Below are 15,052 nucleotides of genomic sequence, written 5' to 3'. Positions count from 1 at the left end.
AACAGCAACAACAACAACAACAACAACAACAACAACAACAACAACAACAACCCAAACAACAACAACAACAAGATTAGCCGCGTGTGGGGACTAGTTCCTGGTCCAAAAATTATATACAGGCGAAATTCGTAAAGGCGACTGCAAAAAAACGTGTAATTTCAATTTATTCAAAAAAATTGAATGGTTCCCTGTAGTTTAAAATAGCGGGTAATGTGTGTTCAGTTATGTAAATTCCATGGGGTGTTTGAGTAGCTTATAGCCTCTTTCACATTTTAAAGTCTTACGCCGGAGTAATTATATGTGAGAATTCCAGTTTTCAAAAAATAATTTAAAAATATATGCATTGTATAATCTTATAATGAAAATAACTGTAAATTTTTAAATGCTGAAAATTTATAACGGTTTACTTAAATTGCTAATTTGCATAGAATTTTAAGATACCTTAAACAGCTTTTAGGATCTTTGCTTAATCCTTTTTCTTCTAGATCTTCATCAAACTAAATTCAAAGCCATGCAGTCTTCTTTGATGTGAAAAATAGAGAAACAACTAAGTCTTTTTATATATTTGCATGCCTGTTGCAGCTGCAGCTTGAATAGACCCTCATCATGCATGCACACTAACCTTTAATGTAGACCCTTGAGTTCTTCTTATTTTGTTTGAAATCCTTTTTTTCTTGAAAAGGCTACTCTCTGCCTAGCCGGTTTAGTTGAGCAATATTTGAAGAGAAATTTTTTTGTATATCGCGGGTGCTTATAGCAGACATCATGTACACACGCGAGACTTGATCAGCTGCTGAACATGCAGTCTGCGGCATTTATGCATTTGCCCGATATAATAATTAACATGCAGTTGTTCGTGGAGGTGAGGTGAATATCGCTGAATGAAAACTTACATATAATCGACATTTGACGCCATTCATAACCTCGCAGCAAATTTGAATTTGAAAGGCTTGTGCTTTTCCTTCGCGCTTGCAAGCGCGGGTTTGGAAATGAGTGCAAAATAGTATTAAAAAGGGGCCCCATATAGTCCCCTAAAAATGAATGATAAATTACTTATTGCTTGAACTATAAAATAATTGTTTTCAACGATAAATAACTGTTCGTTTTTATATTTATTACCGTATTGCAAGAGGGATCAGCTATACCGATATAATTATTGGTCTAGGTCATTCGAATTCTAACAACAAATTAATTTATATATATATATATATATTATATATATATATATATATATATATATATATATATATAAGTTATCACATGAGGGGCGAGGTGATATCAGTTTTATCGCTTGAGGGACGATATCATAAATGTCACGAGTGAGCGCAGCGAACGAGGGACATTTATGATATTGTCCTGAAAGCGATAAAACTGATATCACCTCGTCCCGATTGTGATAACCTGTTTATGACATACTTCTTTTCTTCTATAAAGCAATCGACATCGCCTGAAACAAACCTCGAACTGCTCGAGTCAGCCATCTTTGTTTTGACAGCGGCAAATGCAGCGGGACAAAATGCGATATCAGTGACAAAAAGCGATATCAGTGACGATGTCGTTTTTATGTCACCCTGTTATCGCCCTGATAAAGGCACACGTATGTGATAAATATATATGTATATATAATATAATATATATATATAATATATATATATATATATATATATTAATATATATATATATATATATATATATATATACACACCCATTTGCAAAAACGTTGGCCGCAGATAGATATATAGATAGATACTCGAAGTCTAATTAGAATTGCATATGATTACATTTGCATGGGATTTCTATAATATTACACAACATATGCAATTCTAATTATATTTCGAGTATCTATCTATCTACAATCGTCCACATAATATCTGAGACAAAAACATCCCCTCTCCCTATTTCAATGTTGTTTCTAATATAACCTGTTCAACCTTAAAGTAACGTATTGGGAATCAATGGCTACACATGCCCGCGTCATTTTAGGGCAAATTTACGCTTCGTTAGCGTTAGTACATGTCCTACAACATTGAAATAGGGGGAAGGGGGGCATAATTTGAAAAGTCTCAATATATTTTGTGGACGATTGTCTTAAAATTGGCTAAAACTTAGCTATAAGAGCTGCACAAATTATATAAACATCATGTAGAATGTGACATAGAACTGTCACTATCAGCTGTGGTGACTGTACCTTGACACTCTAGCTCTTCGAATTTGTGAAGGAACATTAGTGATTACGTGCCCCGGGGGGGAGGAGGTGTCAATGTTATATGTTACTCAGTGATCTCCATATATTTTTATCAATCTTTTAAGATATTGCCATAAGAGTTGAGCATTTGTGAGTGTTAATCAATGTTACTCTCAATTATATTAATCAGTCTCCAATCAGACTCCGAGGGGAGTTTAATGACGTCGAATTCCAGGGGGGAGTATATGAGATGGGTCTTAAGGTGTAAATGCATTATGTGCGTAGGCGCTCAGGCCCTTAAGTAAAATAAGCCTGGGCTCCTGTGAGCTCATGATATGCAAGTGATGGGCTTTGAAGAGCAATAGGCTAGTATATTTAAAGACATGTGTACGAACCAGCTGTCTGATTGTTGTAAGATTTGCAAACCATTCTAACAAGGTGAAAATAGTAGGCTAATCAATTGCAAGAATATTGTTGGCCAGTGCTTTACGTCATTAGCAGCAATAGTGTTGGCTCTGAAGCGTTATCTTGAAAAACGACTTGCTTACTGCGTTTTAGGCCAAAAAATTGAGTAAAATACCACTTGATGTTTCGCTCCACCTACGATATCTTTACCAGGATTTGCGAGTAAAAGGAAAAAAACTTCTAGATAAATATAAGCAATACTCAAAGGCAAGCATATACAGACATGCTGCAAAGCCTATCGGTAGTACACCGGTAGACAAAAGGAAAAACAACCCTGGGCGTCCTCCTAAACTTAGCGCAAGAGATAAACGGTCAATTTTAAGACAAGTGGAGGTGTTACGAGATTCTGTTGGGCACTTCACAAGTAGGCACTTGCGCTTATCAGCAGGAATCGGGTCCCGTGTGTCTGATGAGACTGTTAGACGGGTATTGCACGAAGATGGGTTGAGGTACAGGCACGCAAGGAAAAAAGGACTGCTGTCACGAAAAGATTTGAATTTAAGAATGGCTTTTGCAAGGAACGTTAGGCGTAGGTTGAGTGCAGATTTTTGGAAACGTGACATTTGTTTTTATCTTGATGGGGTTAGCTTTACTCATAAGTATAATCCCTCTGACCAAGCGCGAGCCCCGAAAACCATGGCCTGGCGGAGACCTAATGAAGGCCTGAAATATAAGTGCACTGCAAAAGGAAGCCACGAAGGAACTGGGGGGAAAGTAGCGCATTTCATAGCAGCAATTGCGTATGGAAAGGGCTTTGTTCTTTGTGAGCAATACAACGGGAAGTTGAATGGACAAAGTTTTGCCGACTTTATTCGTGAGAATTTTCCACGTGTGTTTTCTTCGTGCTCACACTCTAAAGGCAAATTGTTTCTGCAGGATGGGGACCCATCGCAGAATAGCAAGAAGGCCAACGATGCAATGCATGTTGTAGGAGCCCGAAAATTTAGCATTCCACCACGAAGTCCAGATATTAATCCTATTGAGAACATTTTCAACCTGGTTAAGTCTAAGCTTAATTCAGACGCCATTGAAAAAAACATACAGTATGAGAACTTTAAGACATTCTCAGAACGAGTAAACGAAACAATGGAAAAATTTCCCACAGATGTCATTGACTGAACAATTGAGTCAATTGACAAAAGAATTGGCTTGATTATCCAAACGAAAGGCCAGCGGACAAAATACTAGCGTGTATCATGTATTATAGGAATGTTGTTTCTAATATAACCTGTTCAACCTTAAAGTAACGTATTGGGAATCAATGGCTACACATGCCCGCGTCATTTTAGGGCAAATTTACGCTTCGTTAGCTTTAGTACATGTCCTACAACATTGAAATAGGGGGAAGGGGGGCATAATTTGAAAAGTCTCAATATATTTTGTGGACGATTGTATCTATCTGTGGCCAACGTTTTTGCAAATGGGTATATATATATATATAAATATACGCCCCCTCCCTTCAAGTATTTGTGTAGCAACATAAACTATGCGTCAAATAGACACTTCTTACTTTTAAGAACCATAATTAAATTGTATCTATTGTTTATTTTATTATAGCTAATATCTGTTACAATAACGTGCATTTTCTCACCGTAACAACGCACGCCAATTTCTAAAATCTACAAAGAGAACTTAGTTCTGTTCATAATTATGCGTTATAAAGAATAATGAGCCGTGCATGTAATCGTTTGACCTTTTTTTTCAGTTAGACAGCTCACGTTTGTGGTGCCGCAGTAACGTTGCGCCTGTTTTCTCACATAACATTTTGACCAATTGTGCCAACAAACCGTGTTTGAAGTCTTTGAGCGTCTAAAAAAAGGTTATTCGTAACGCGGTGAGACAATTTATTCCACTTTAGTTTTACCATGCAGCAATATTTTTGATTACTTCTTATAGCGCATGCATGAGATCACATGCATGCACCATCCAATATATTCATCATGCAGCACGTACTTTCAAAATGGTTGCTGAATAATTATAAATTATACATTAGGTTTATAGGCCGACAATCCAGAATTTGGTTAATATAAACATTGTGGCACGAAGTTAATGCATGCATCCTTTTACGTAAGAAAATAATTCATATTTTGTTTATAGTACAGTTTTAACTTGATAATCAGACATATTTCAACTCCCAATGTTCAAGACTTCTCGAATGGGTATCCGCTGATCTTATCCTAAAATCAGCGCTCAAAAAGGTTGTCAAAATAGAAATCCATTTTGCATTATTTAAAGAAATATAATTTCTGTTGTTTTTTTTGCAATTCAAACAATTGATGATAAACAATCTAATGTTTGAATTGCAGTTGACCCGACCAAAATACGACGTATAAATTAGCCCTATGAGCGCTAAGCAATTTCTATAGATGGATGTGCTGTACTATAATAATTATTATAATTTCTTTTTAAAGAACGTGTGGTAAATTTGAGTATACCCTGTGTTTTCTAAATTCGTACGTTCACACGGGATCGTACGTTCATCATTTGGGACCGCTTCAAATTCATCCAGCCCATGCATGTCCAGCCGATGCCGTTTGTACGAAGGCTAGATAGCGCTAACCTTCTTTCCTAACAACCGGCCCGAGTTGTTCGAACGGTAAAAGTGGATAAAAATTTGAACGGATTTGTTTAAATGTATGTTTCTCTTTTTTGTGTTATTTTTAGCATATAATTATACCTCTTTGGGACATAACTTTCGCTGTGATAGTCCCAAAAATGTTCATCGAGTTTTCCCGCATGTGTAAGTATGAAGCTTGCCATTGTAAGTATAGATAACAAGCCGATCTATAAAACACATAAGATTACACTAAATAACATATTCATGCAAGCTGATACTATTTACTTATTGACAAGATTTTTTGAGACTATTTAGAAAAATGTCATTATATACGACCTATAAAGACTCATTTTCTTGCCTAGGTACCAGATACAAATAAGCCCTAGCTGTTTTATAAGACGTCGAACTTTTCATGAGTCGAATGCACTTATACAACTGAACCGAAACAAAGACTGTATCTCATTAACATTAGGTTCGGCACATGAAAAGATCGACGCCTGAAACAGGCCCAAGAAGTTTTGAAAACCCTCTTTTTCATAAAAAAGTCCTAATCCCCAAGTTGGTGTCGATGGTGGCCGAACAATGCGGAATCCAAAGTCAATGTCATGGGATGCATGGTGGACTTTGCCGTGGCCTGCCTCGATAATTGAGAGGGGAGTTGGAAGGCTTATTCATGTATACTTCACTCGAATATACATGCATGTTAACAGACCGCAAAGATAATCGATTTTAAAAGGGGTTAATCATGCCTGAGAACTTGAAAATATGAATATCCCCTCTGAATTATCGATACTATACGACGATACCGGTGGTCGTTCAATAGTCCGGCAATGTTTTAGGTAGTGGTAAAAATATTAATTCTCAGCGGTGTAAGCAAAAAACGCGTAATCTCGATTTTCTGTTGTAAGTGATGCGCACGAACGAGTTCAAGAAAAGTAAACTGATAAAAGTGCGATTGGCCAAATCGAAAAATTTTGTTCACATCAGCATAACTGCATACTATTTTAAAACTTTTTTAAATTACATCTTTTGCTGCCTCAAAGTTTGAATAAGGTAGTTTTTTTCATTTCATCGTCTTACACCTTCAAATTGGTGCTTATAATTATTAAAACCACGCTTTGTTATAGTTTATATTAGCGTGTATATTATATGTAATGCCTTAAACGAATGTAGCTAATGGTTCATACTGGGTTAGTACTTGATAGTATTCTTCAATGTGTGCGAGGTGTGAACGCGCTATTATTCAAAATTCAACATGCGTGTATTATATCAGTATATTCTCAACTTAATCGAACAGCATTCATATTCGTGCCTCATGGCCGAGGAATTGCCGTATCATATGAGCAAAATCAAATCACGCATCGCGATGGAAATTTGGCCCAAGATTCAATAAGCGCGCCACAACTTTTGCGAGACAAACCTAATACGGTGATCTTCAGCGAGCGTCTGGTCATTACACATACCGAAATTGGTACCAGTCCATGCTAGCCTCTTTCCATTGTTTAATTTAAAATACCTTAAACATCTTTTAGATTCTTTCTTCGCTCGTTTTTCGTCTTCCTCAAACTGAACTCAAAGGCAGTTTTGGTTGATATAAGTCGATAACAAAATAAGTCTTTTTATATATAGCTATGCGTGCATGTTGCAGCTGTGGCTTGAATTGGCCCTCATCATTCAAACTAACCTTTAATAAAGACTCTTGAGTTCTTCTTATTTTTTTTTGAAATGCGGTTTTATTCTTTGGATAAAGGCCCATTATTTGCCTAGCGGTAAATAACAGTTAATACTGTGCCACTTCTATGTTCAGAATCAAATTTGAAATTGTATTGCGATCTATATTGTGTCGCTTAACATTCAAACCCAACGCCTTATTAAAAGGCCATCAGATGCAGTAAACTATAACTACATGCTCTTTGACGTGCATACAAATACTAGCTCATATTAATTTTGTTCTTTCGTTCAGTTACTGTTGAGTTATTATAATAATAGAAATAAAAATTGGTCTGTCACATTTTTAGGAGTTTATTTTATCTGTTTGAACCTCACATACAAAAACGGCTTCAAGGCCGGTAGATGTGAACGAGGGAAATAGTCACGGATGTTCAAATAGGACCAGTAGCAGTGAACTGACTGAATTCAATGAACGGCCTGGAATGATAACCGTAAGAGTTATTTTACTTATTTGGCCGCAATCTTTGAAGCCAATTTGAAACCGAATTTTGTACCAGTGCCAGTCCGTTTCCATTGTTTTTATCAGCGCGATCATCGACCACGAAGAAAAAACAATACAAAGGGATTGGCACTGGTACAATTTTGGCTTCAATTTGGCTTCAAAGATGGCAGTCGAGTTATCGTTCCAGTTCATTTAGAGTTCGCTGGCTCGTTTACATCAGAGCCTTCGTAACTTTGTACTCGTTCACATCAATCAAAAGTAGAAAATCGCACATCAAATCGCAAGTGGATGTGGGCCACACAGACGGGACGCGAAGCGGCAACGCGACATATAGCCTTAAGAAAAGTGTTCAGAATGAATTTGACGCATTTGTCATTAGTGCTTTGGGGATTTCAGGTATAGCCGCCGCGTCAATAGCCATTCGTATATTGATCAGTAAAGTTCATGATGAGCATAGTGCTATTGAAAGCGTCAGCGTTCATTTTAGGTAATACTTTGCATATATCAATAGAGCGGTCATTCCATGCACGGCCTTCGAAGTCATTAATTACTTGGTTTGAAAATTTTGAGTTTAAGTGTTCATTTTTTACATTTGAGTGTGTAAAGTATATTTAGGATATTACACGGTTGCGAGTATATATGGACTATATATATATGTTCGAGTGGCCAAAACAATATGTGAGACATTGTTTTTGACACGAGAACATAAAATCCATATCCTCAAGCGGAACCGTGTATTGTAATGTTTATTATATGGACTAAAATCAATGAATTCAGAGTGACAAAAATTACCGCACAAATACGACGAGTAAATAAGTTATATATGTTATAAATTATAGTCTAAACATTAAAGTAGAATGAATTTTAATTATCTAAAGATGTCTTTCGCTTCCGAATATTCGAGGTTCGACTGAGGTTCAGCCATGGTCTCACCACCGCGGTTCGACCGCAGTCTGACCTCGGTTTAACCGCGGTTCAATGTTTAATCTAAGTTAACAGTGGTTTTTGTTAGGTTATTTCTGGACAATACTGTATTTCCAACGCTAAATTCGCTTTATATATACGAACCTGTTTCCTCAAGTGCGCGGTGTCGTATTCAGCGCGGTTTTCTAGCATGCGTCCTATTGGCGTCACTGACTTATTCAACATGCCGAATAATTTTGTGCACGCGTAAACATTTCCTCAAACTGTGCGTGCGTTCTGAGCTATTGGCTCAGCAGTTGGTGCGAATGATACTCGCGTAAAATTATTTAATAATTGGTTCAAACAAGTTTATTACATACAGAAGCATTACATTCATTACTTTTAAGCAGTTAACAAATCATTTAAGGTGCCCTGAGTGACCCATTTACTCAGTCGGTGCGGTTAAGTCTTACCTCATATAGAGGGGGTCTCAAAAAAACGAAAACCATTGAAATCACTCATTGTTAAAATTTGAATGTCGTGTGCACGAATTTTAGCCCGTGGGGATTTAATGCAACTCAGTAAAATGCTAAATGCTTTGTGTTGCTGGAGAAAGGGGACATGTCGAAGCCGGAAGGTGATTGAGATTTAAAATGCATCAAATGCATGCATAAAAATGCTTATATCAAACATTTACACACTTGTGGGTCCCAACAGAGTGCTTAGGCATTCAAACTCTAACAATTACATTGTTATGGGTGATTTCAAAGTTTTTCATTTTTTTTGAGACACCCTGTAGACAGGGATAATTGGGTCAAAAATCCGCTAATTCGTTTTCCAGTCCTGATTCGGCAACTATTGGGTTATTTTGCGCCCACTTGAGTTGTAAAAATAATTCAAAGTATGAAAAGAACACACGCGCATTCGCTCCAGCTGCTGAGGCGATCGTTAACTCGTGCACAAAATTATTCAACATGTTGAATATCCGACGCCGATAGCACGCGTGCCAGCGAGAATACGACGCCGCACACTTGAGGAAACAGCTCAGCTAACAGTCACGAGTGACGCTCAGCTCAGTTGTTTCCTCTTGTGTGCACCAGGCTCAGGGGTGGATCCAGCACTAGTGCACTAATTTATGAAATACTAAAATAAACGATATAATTTTTATATGGCAACAAAGATTAGCTTATTTAGTTTACGATTAACCGTTCTTATATCGACACGACCAAAATTGGCTGAGTTATCGTCTTTTAAAAATTGTTGCTCGAAATCAAATTTTTCCGCCGATGGGAATTCGAAGTGAGACCTCCAGACAAAAGAAATGTAAATTTAATCAATAAATGTTCGTTGTTCCGTGCTTAATTGAGGCATTGTGTTCTTCAAAGCAGAGTTTTTGCGATAAATTTGCATTTTAGTTTCAGTAATAACTAGATTTTAAAGCCCTTTGGGACTAATTTTCAATAAGACAAACGTGCAATTCCCATCGGCGGAAAATTGTGATTTTTATGAACTTTTTTTGTCGAACCAGTACTCCTTCACTTTTCAACTAAATCACACGTACAACGTGTCATTGGAAAGAGAAATAAACGAACTTCACAATGGTGTAAAAGTCAACCAAATTTGTCAAATATATTTCGCATTATTACACGCAAAATTTCGATTCGAATTTTTTTATACACCCTGTATAGCTATGCCGCCATATACAGGTTAACTCAAAACTAAACTCTTATATAAAACTATTATAAACGAACAATTGCATAGTTATGAAACCACCTCAATTCTGAAAATCATCTTTGCGTTTCATACATGAATTTCAATTCTTATGAGACGTTTTATGCAATTTTAGAGGGAGATTTAGCATAAGGACGTGAACGTCAATGACGACGTGAAAATGGCGAGTAAATGGCGTGGCATGCAGGTCGACACAAACCGGACGCGATGCGGCAACGCGATGCGAACTTCTCAGTTTTCAGAAGCACATAAATTAAGTTCAGGAAGCAAAATTTGGAATCTATGGACGCCAAGAGCAGTGGTTTATCGTTAGTAAGTAAGTAATCTACAAGAATACTATGATAGTTAAAAATTTATTCGCATTTCAAAAATAAAAATTTATAAACTTTGACTAACGCGCCGCGTCGCCAAATTGCATCTTGTCTGTGTGAGCTTTTAGTGTTAGCCCATTCAAATTTGAACCAACTGCAGGTAACTTCAACGGCGTCCTTTTTCAAAGACACTCTGGAGCACTTACGATGCTTGGCCATCGAAAGCCTAACAACAGGTGATTTCAGTAACGTCCATATTCTTTGGGATCGGCTGTATAATTGCCCAATTTTCTAATCCATACAATGAAGTGCAATGAGGAATTGACATAAAACATTAACACAGCTAGCTATATCTAAAACACAAGTCTTCAAAGCATAGCCCAACTGGGAGTTGCTAGATGTTTATTTCATTTTATTTTATTTTATTTTTACTTTGTTTGGAGTTTCTTAGATGCTTATAAAAAATTCTATTTTCCTAGCCCTGCTCCTTTATACCTATATATAATTTTATATACATTAATTAGACTCCTCTAGCCCATGGTTATTTTGTGCGCCCAGTACAGTTTCTTGGTATCTAAATTTAATGCATCTTTTGTAAACACGATATTTTTTCGAGTAGAAAGGAAGGAAACACGCCTTGGTGTGTAAGGAAATGCACTTTCTTGTGTTACCGAACACACATCCTGTGAATAATAATTGCAATATATACACTGTGTTTCCAAAAGCGCAGAGTCTAATGGACAATTGATGTATAAATACTGCCATATATAGCTACATTTTCCATCCCTTGCAACTTTGAATATTTTAGTATATGTTCTTTTAATAAATCTTGGCTTGTTAAAAATAGTCAGTTAAAGTGCCTATATCACTTGTGGGATCTTTACGGATTTGAATAGAGCTTGAAAAATTAGTTTATAAGTTCTACAACCCTTTTTGATATAGTTAAATAGTTTCGGAAGTATTTACATCTAAACATGACGATTTCCGTCGTGCTCGGGGGCCTGGGACTCAGGAACCCAGTTCTTGTCAAACATAATATAATCAATTCTAATTTTACTTCCATCTTCCAATAACGTAAAATAATTTGAGAAAAACTTGTCCAGTTGCTACAGCTATACACAACGCACCGTTCCCGCATTTTTTTCTTGAAAAGCGCAAACTATAAGGCCAATGAAACTATTCATGTTTACATTATAAAAGACGGCGTGTTTGCAAATCATTCCTAAGTCCCAGTCCTCCCAACCGACGTATTTTCGAAACTATCTAATTATATCAAAAAAGGTGTGGAACTTATAAACAAATTTTTCAAGCTCTGTTCAAATCCGTAAAGATCCCACAAGTGATATAGGCACTTTAAATTATAAATACATATTGTCCACTGTAAATGATTTTGCTGCAATAAAATTAATACCGCAAGTTCTAAAGGCGATTCTCCATTACATCCGCTCCGCCCGCGCGGGCGAAGCGCACTTTGTTTTTCAGGCCGGTCACGGTCGCATAGGCAGAATTTCAAAGGCCGCTACGCCCGCGCGGGTAAAGCGGACGGTAATGGAGAATCGCCTTAACAAAGTTAACGAGTTTTCATCTACGGGATATATTGCAAATGAGGCTGAACAATTGGTTCTCATTTCACAAATTCCTCAATACGCACAGTATTGTGCCAGAAAAATACTGGACGGATAGTTTTTTAAACCCGTCACAAATGACTTTTTACTTTTCTGGTTGCACTGCAAAGGAAATTTTGGAAGACTGAATAAATTATTTTCTTTTGTGCAACTTTGTTAATTTTCTTCGTCATCAAAATATTAAACTTTGTAAGATCTCTAAACAACACAACTAATGACATCAAACTGCATAATGGGTCATATAAAAGTAAAAACTAAAAACATGGTTCAACTTTTAGCACAATCCTGGCCAAAAGGCACAACGATTGAATACACTCTAATATATTTTGCACACTTGATCCCTTTACACCAAAAAAATAAAAATAAAATCGAAAATCTACTGTTTCAACCTGTGTTATTTCCGATTCATATTTTGACTCTCAATATGTTCTTTTTTATCGGGATTTGTTTTTCACCGCTTTACTTGATCTCTTTAGTTATTAAACATTTACGCTGCATCTTATATAAAAAAATCAATGTTGAGTTTTCGATCACTTGTTTAAATTTTTTTAGGTATCCAACATACGCGTACTTTCTTCATTCCATCTTCTTTTGCAGGAGTAGCCCTTGGTCTATCAGATTTTCATTTAATTGAAAACAAACCTGATTCACAAAAACGTTTCTAACTTTTCCTTTGACACATATAACCTCACCTGAATTTTTGCAATTTTTCGAGACATCCCATCATTGTTGGCCCTCTCTTTGTCATCGTTGATTCACAAAAATAATAATCTGCATTTCTTATACAACTTGAATAGCACGAGAATTACAAACGGAAAACATATGGAAGACATTATAATACTTTTATATGCTCTATCCATATGGAATTTCAGAGCACTCTCTAGTATTTCGTAAAGCTTTAACTACATTTATATAGAATGAGCAACCAAAGGCTGGTTTTCATTAATCTTACAGTTAATTTCATTAATAAAAAGTTATAATATGATATATATGTTTTAAATCTTACAGTTAAATAGTTACTTAAAGGTAGGATGGTAAATTTGATTTTAATTTGCACCCCTTAATGCATGCACCTACCAATATAGAACTTCTTTACAATTTGCACGCCACAGCAACAGGATATAAATATAATTTCTTACTGTAATTATTATATTATTTGATTGACCTTCTAAAAATCATCAGGCAGAGGCGAAAGAGGATGATGGTGCAACAACCAGCAATAATGAAGTCAAAGAAATCGAGTTAATGAGTTTTTCTTGTGTTTTTTTATGGCGTTCGACGGAGAACTTCTACTAGCTTCCTAGCCGTGTCACATCGAGATTCGCCTCGTTCTGATGTGTCGTCATAGTAACTGGAGACCATGTGCTCACTCTATTTTGACATTTTGTTGTTAATTAAAGCATATGAGCCATCACTGTTTTATATAACATTGCTCAAGAAACTAGCTGTTCTGTGTATATAATTTTCATTTTGCTTCCTAATCATGATGTTTTATATAATACATTATACACATGTATAATTGTGATCAGATCCAAATGAATAATATAAATTCTAGTATTAACAGTTTTGTTACTTTTGTGTGTTACTTTGGAGGAACTGGGGAGTAGGAGAACAGGGGAATGGGGGAGCTGGGTAGCAGGAGAATTGGGGAACAGAGCCACAGAGAAATTCTCCTTTCTCCCCACTCCTCATCCCTGGTCCCCCCATTCTCTTGTTCCTCTGTTCCCCCATTCTCATGTTCCGCCGGTTGCCTGGTGCCTCTTCTACCGCTCCCCATTTCTCCGCTACCCTACTCCCCAGTACCTCCATCCCCCTGCTCTCCATTCCCCTGTTACCCATTTTTCCCACTCCGCAGTTCCTCCATTCCTCTGTTCCCCATTCCTCCCACTCCCCAGTTCCTCCATTCCCCAGTTCCCCCGCTCCCGAGTTCCTCCATCACCTGATTCCCCCATTCCCCGATTATTCCATTCCCCGATTCCCTTATTTCCCGATTTTCCGATTCCCTTAACAAGGGCAGATTTCCCGATTCCCTTAACAAGGGCATGTTGGAGGGTGGAAGGGAGGTGTATAGGATTACTTATATAATTTATATCATAATGAGAAGCAAGAACAATCTAATAGCCAGGCCGGTGGCTATAAAGCATGCTGAAAGTCAACATAATGTAGAAGATCAAGCACTTAACCAAGAAACATCATACAGCCAAACAAGTGACACAACAACAATAACTTTAAGTTCACCCATGCAGCCAAGCAAATACCATCGACAGTCAAGATTTTTATACAGGAAAGACATTGGATGTTGCAGACAAAGAGTGCCAAACAGTTGACAGTGTATTTCTCTCTGCAGATGATTATTCTTCACTGCTCAAGAAAGCATCATTTTGCCCCAATTTCAGTGCATGATGATCTTAGAAAAATCAAGTCTCGCATTGGTAATTTTTCCCAACCAGAAATGGATCCCAATGCCTTTGAGGTGATATGCAGGGATGCTGGTGCTGTGAACCTCTACTATTGCATAAACAATGCCATATGTTCTGACAGAATGTCCAATGAGCGTATTAAAACATCTTAGCAAGCTCCGAACAATGGTTATCATTTATATCATGGTGTTTTCATTGTCCCAAAGATCCAACTCATTCCAAGTAGCATTATCCAGAACTGAAATGAAAACATGAGACGGAAAGAAGAATCCTGAGAAGAAACCGACATTATTCCCCAAATGATTTATCCGGTTTAACGATATATTGCAGCCATAGAGCGCGATCATTGCAGTAATTCAAACGTCGATATTTCACGTTATGTTTTGAAATTTAAAAAACCCCACGGCAAAATTCAAGTTATATTTATGTTTTATTGCATTCTTTCGGTTTCGAATATAAAAAGTAAATATTCTGGCTCACGGATGCCTTAGAATACGGCAATATTTTCTCGCTCCTTTTGTTTACAATTTTTATTTCAAGCATTCTGATTGGCGGAGGGCAAAAATGTCAACAAACGCGCTGATTGGCTTAGAACGAAATCTGCCCTTGTTGATTTCCTTATTCCCCGTTCCTTCAAAAACGTGAGAGACACGTGTTTAAAGTCGTGTAAAAACATTCGTGT

At 37.0% G+C, this 15,052-nt stretch overlaps 1 protein-coding gene and 1 long non-coding RNA gene across 2 annotated transcripts; one reads left to right on the top strand and one right to left on the bottom strand.

Moving 5' to 3' along the window:
• Positions 1-3,286: 3,286 nt before the first annotated feature.
• On the top strand, positions 3,287-3,769 carry LOC114545017. The gene has a single exon (XM_028563442.1). It carries the CDS (start codon positions 3,287-3,289, stop codon positions 3,767-3,769), a length of 483 nt encoding a protein of 160 aa, XP_028419243.1.
• A 442-nt stretch (positions 3,770-4,211) lies between these two features.
• LOC114544111 lies at positions 4,212-6,798 on the bottom strand. The gene is made up of 3 exons (XR_003690295.1): positions 6,724-6,798; positions 5,328-5,434; positions 4,212-4,459 (listed from the first exon to the last, which is right to left on the bottom strand). It is a non-coding gene; the product is annotated as an uncharacterized LOC114544111 (long non-coding RNA).
• Between the last annotated feature and the right edge of the window lie 8,254 nt (positions 6,799-15,052).

This window comes from Dendronephthya gigantea, unplaced genomic scaffold (genome assembly GCF_004324835.1).
Source record: "Dendronephthya gigantea isolate DGI-Jeju-01 unplaced genomic scaffold, DenGig_1.0 000004F, whole genome shotgun sequence".
In the NCBI taxonomy this organism is placed as follows: domain Eukaryota; kingdom Metazoa; phylum Cnidaria; class Anthozoa; order Malacalcyonacea; family Nephtheidae; genus Dendronephthya; species Dendronephthya gigantea.
This window is presented reverse-complemented; position numbering and strand designations above follow the sequence as displayed.

What these genes read in the sequence shown, in the direction of transcription:
- LOC114545017 (XM_028563442.1), top strand. Translation starts at nt 3,287, where the DNA reads ATGGCCTGGCGGAGACCTAATGAAGGCCTGAAATATAAGTGCACTGCA.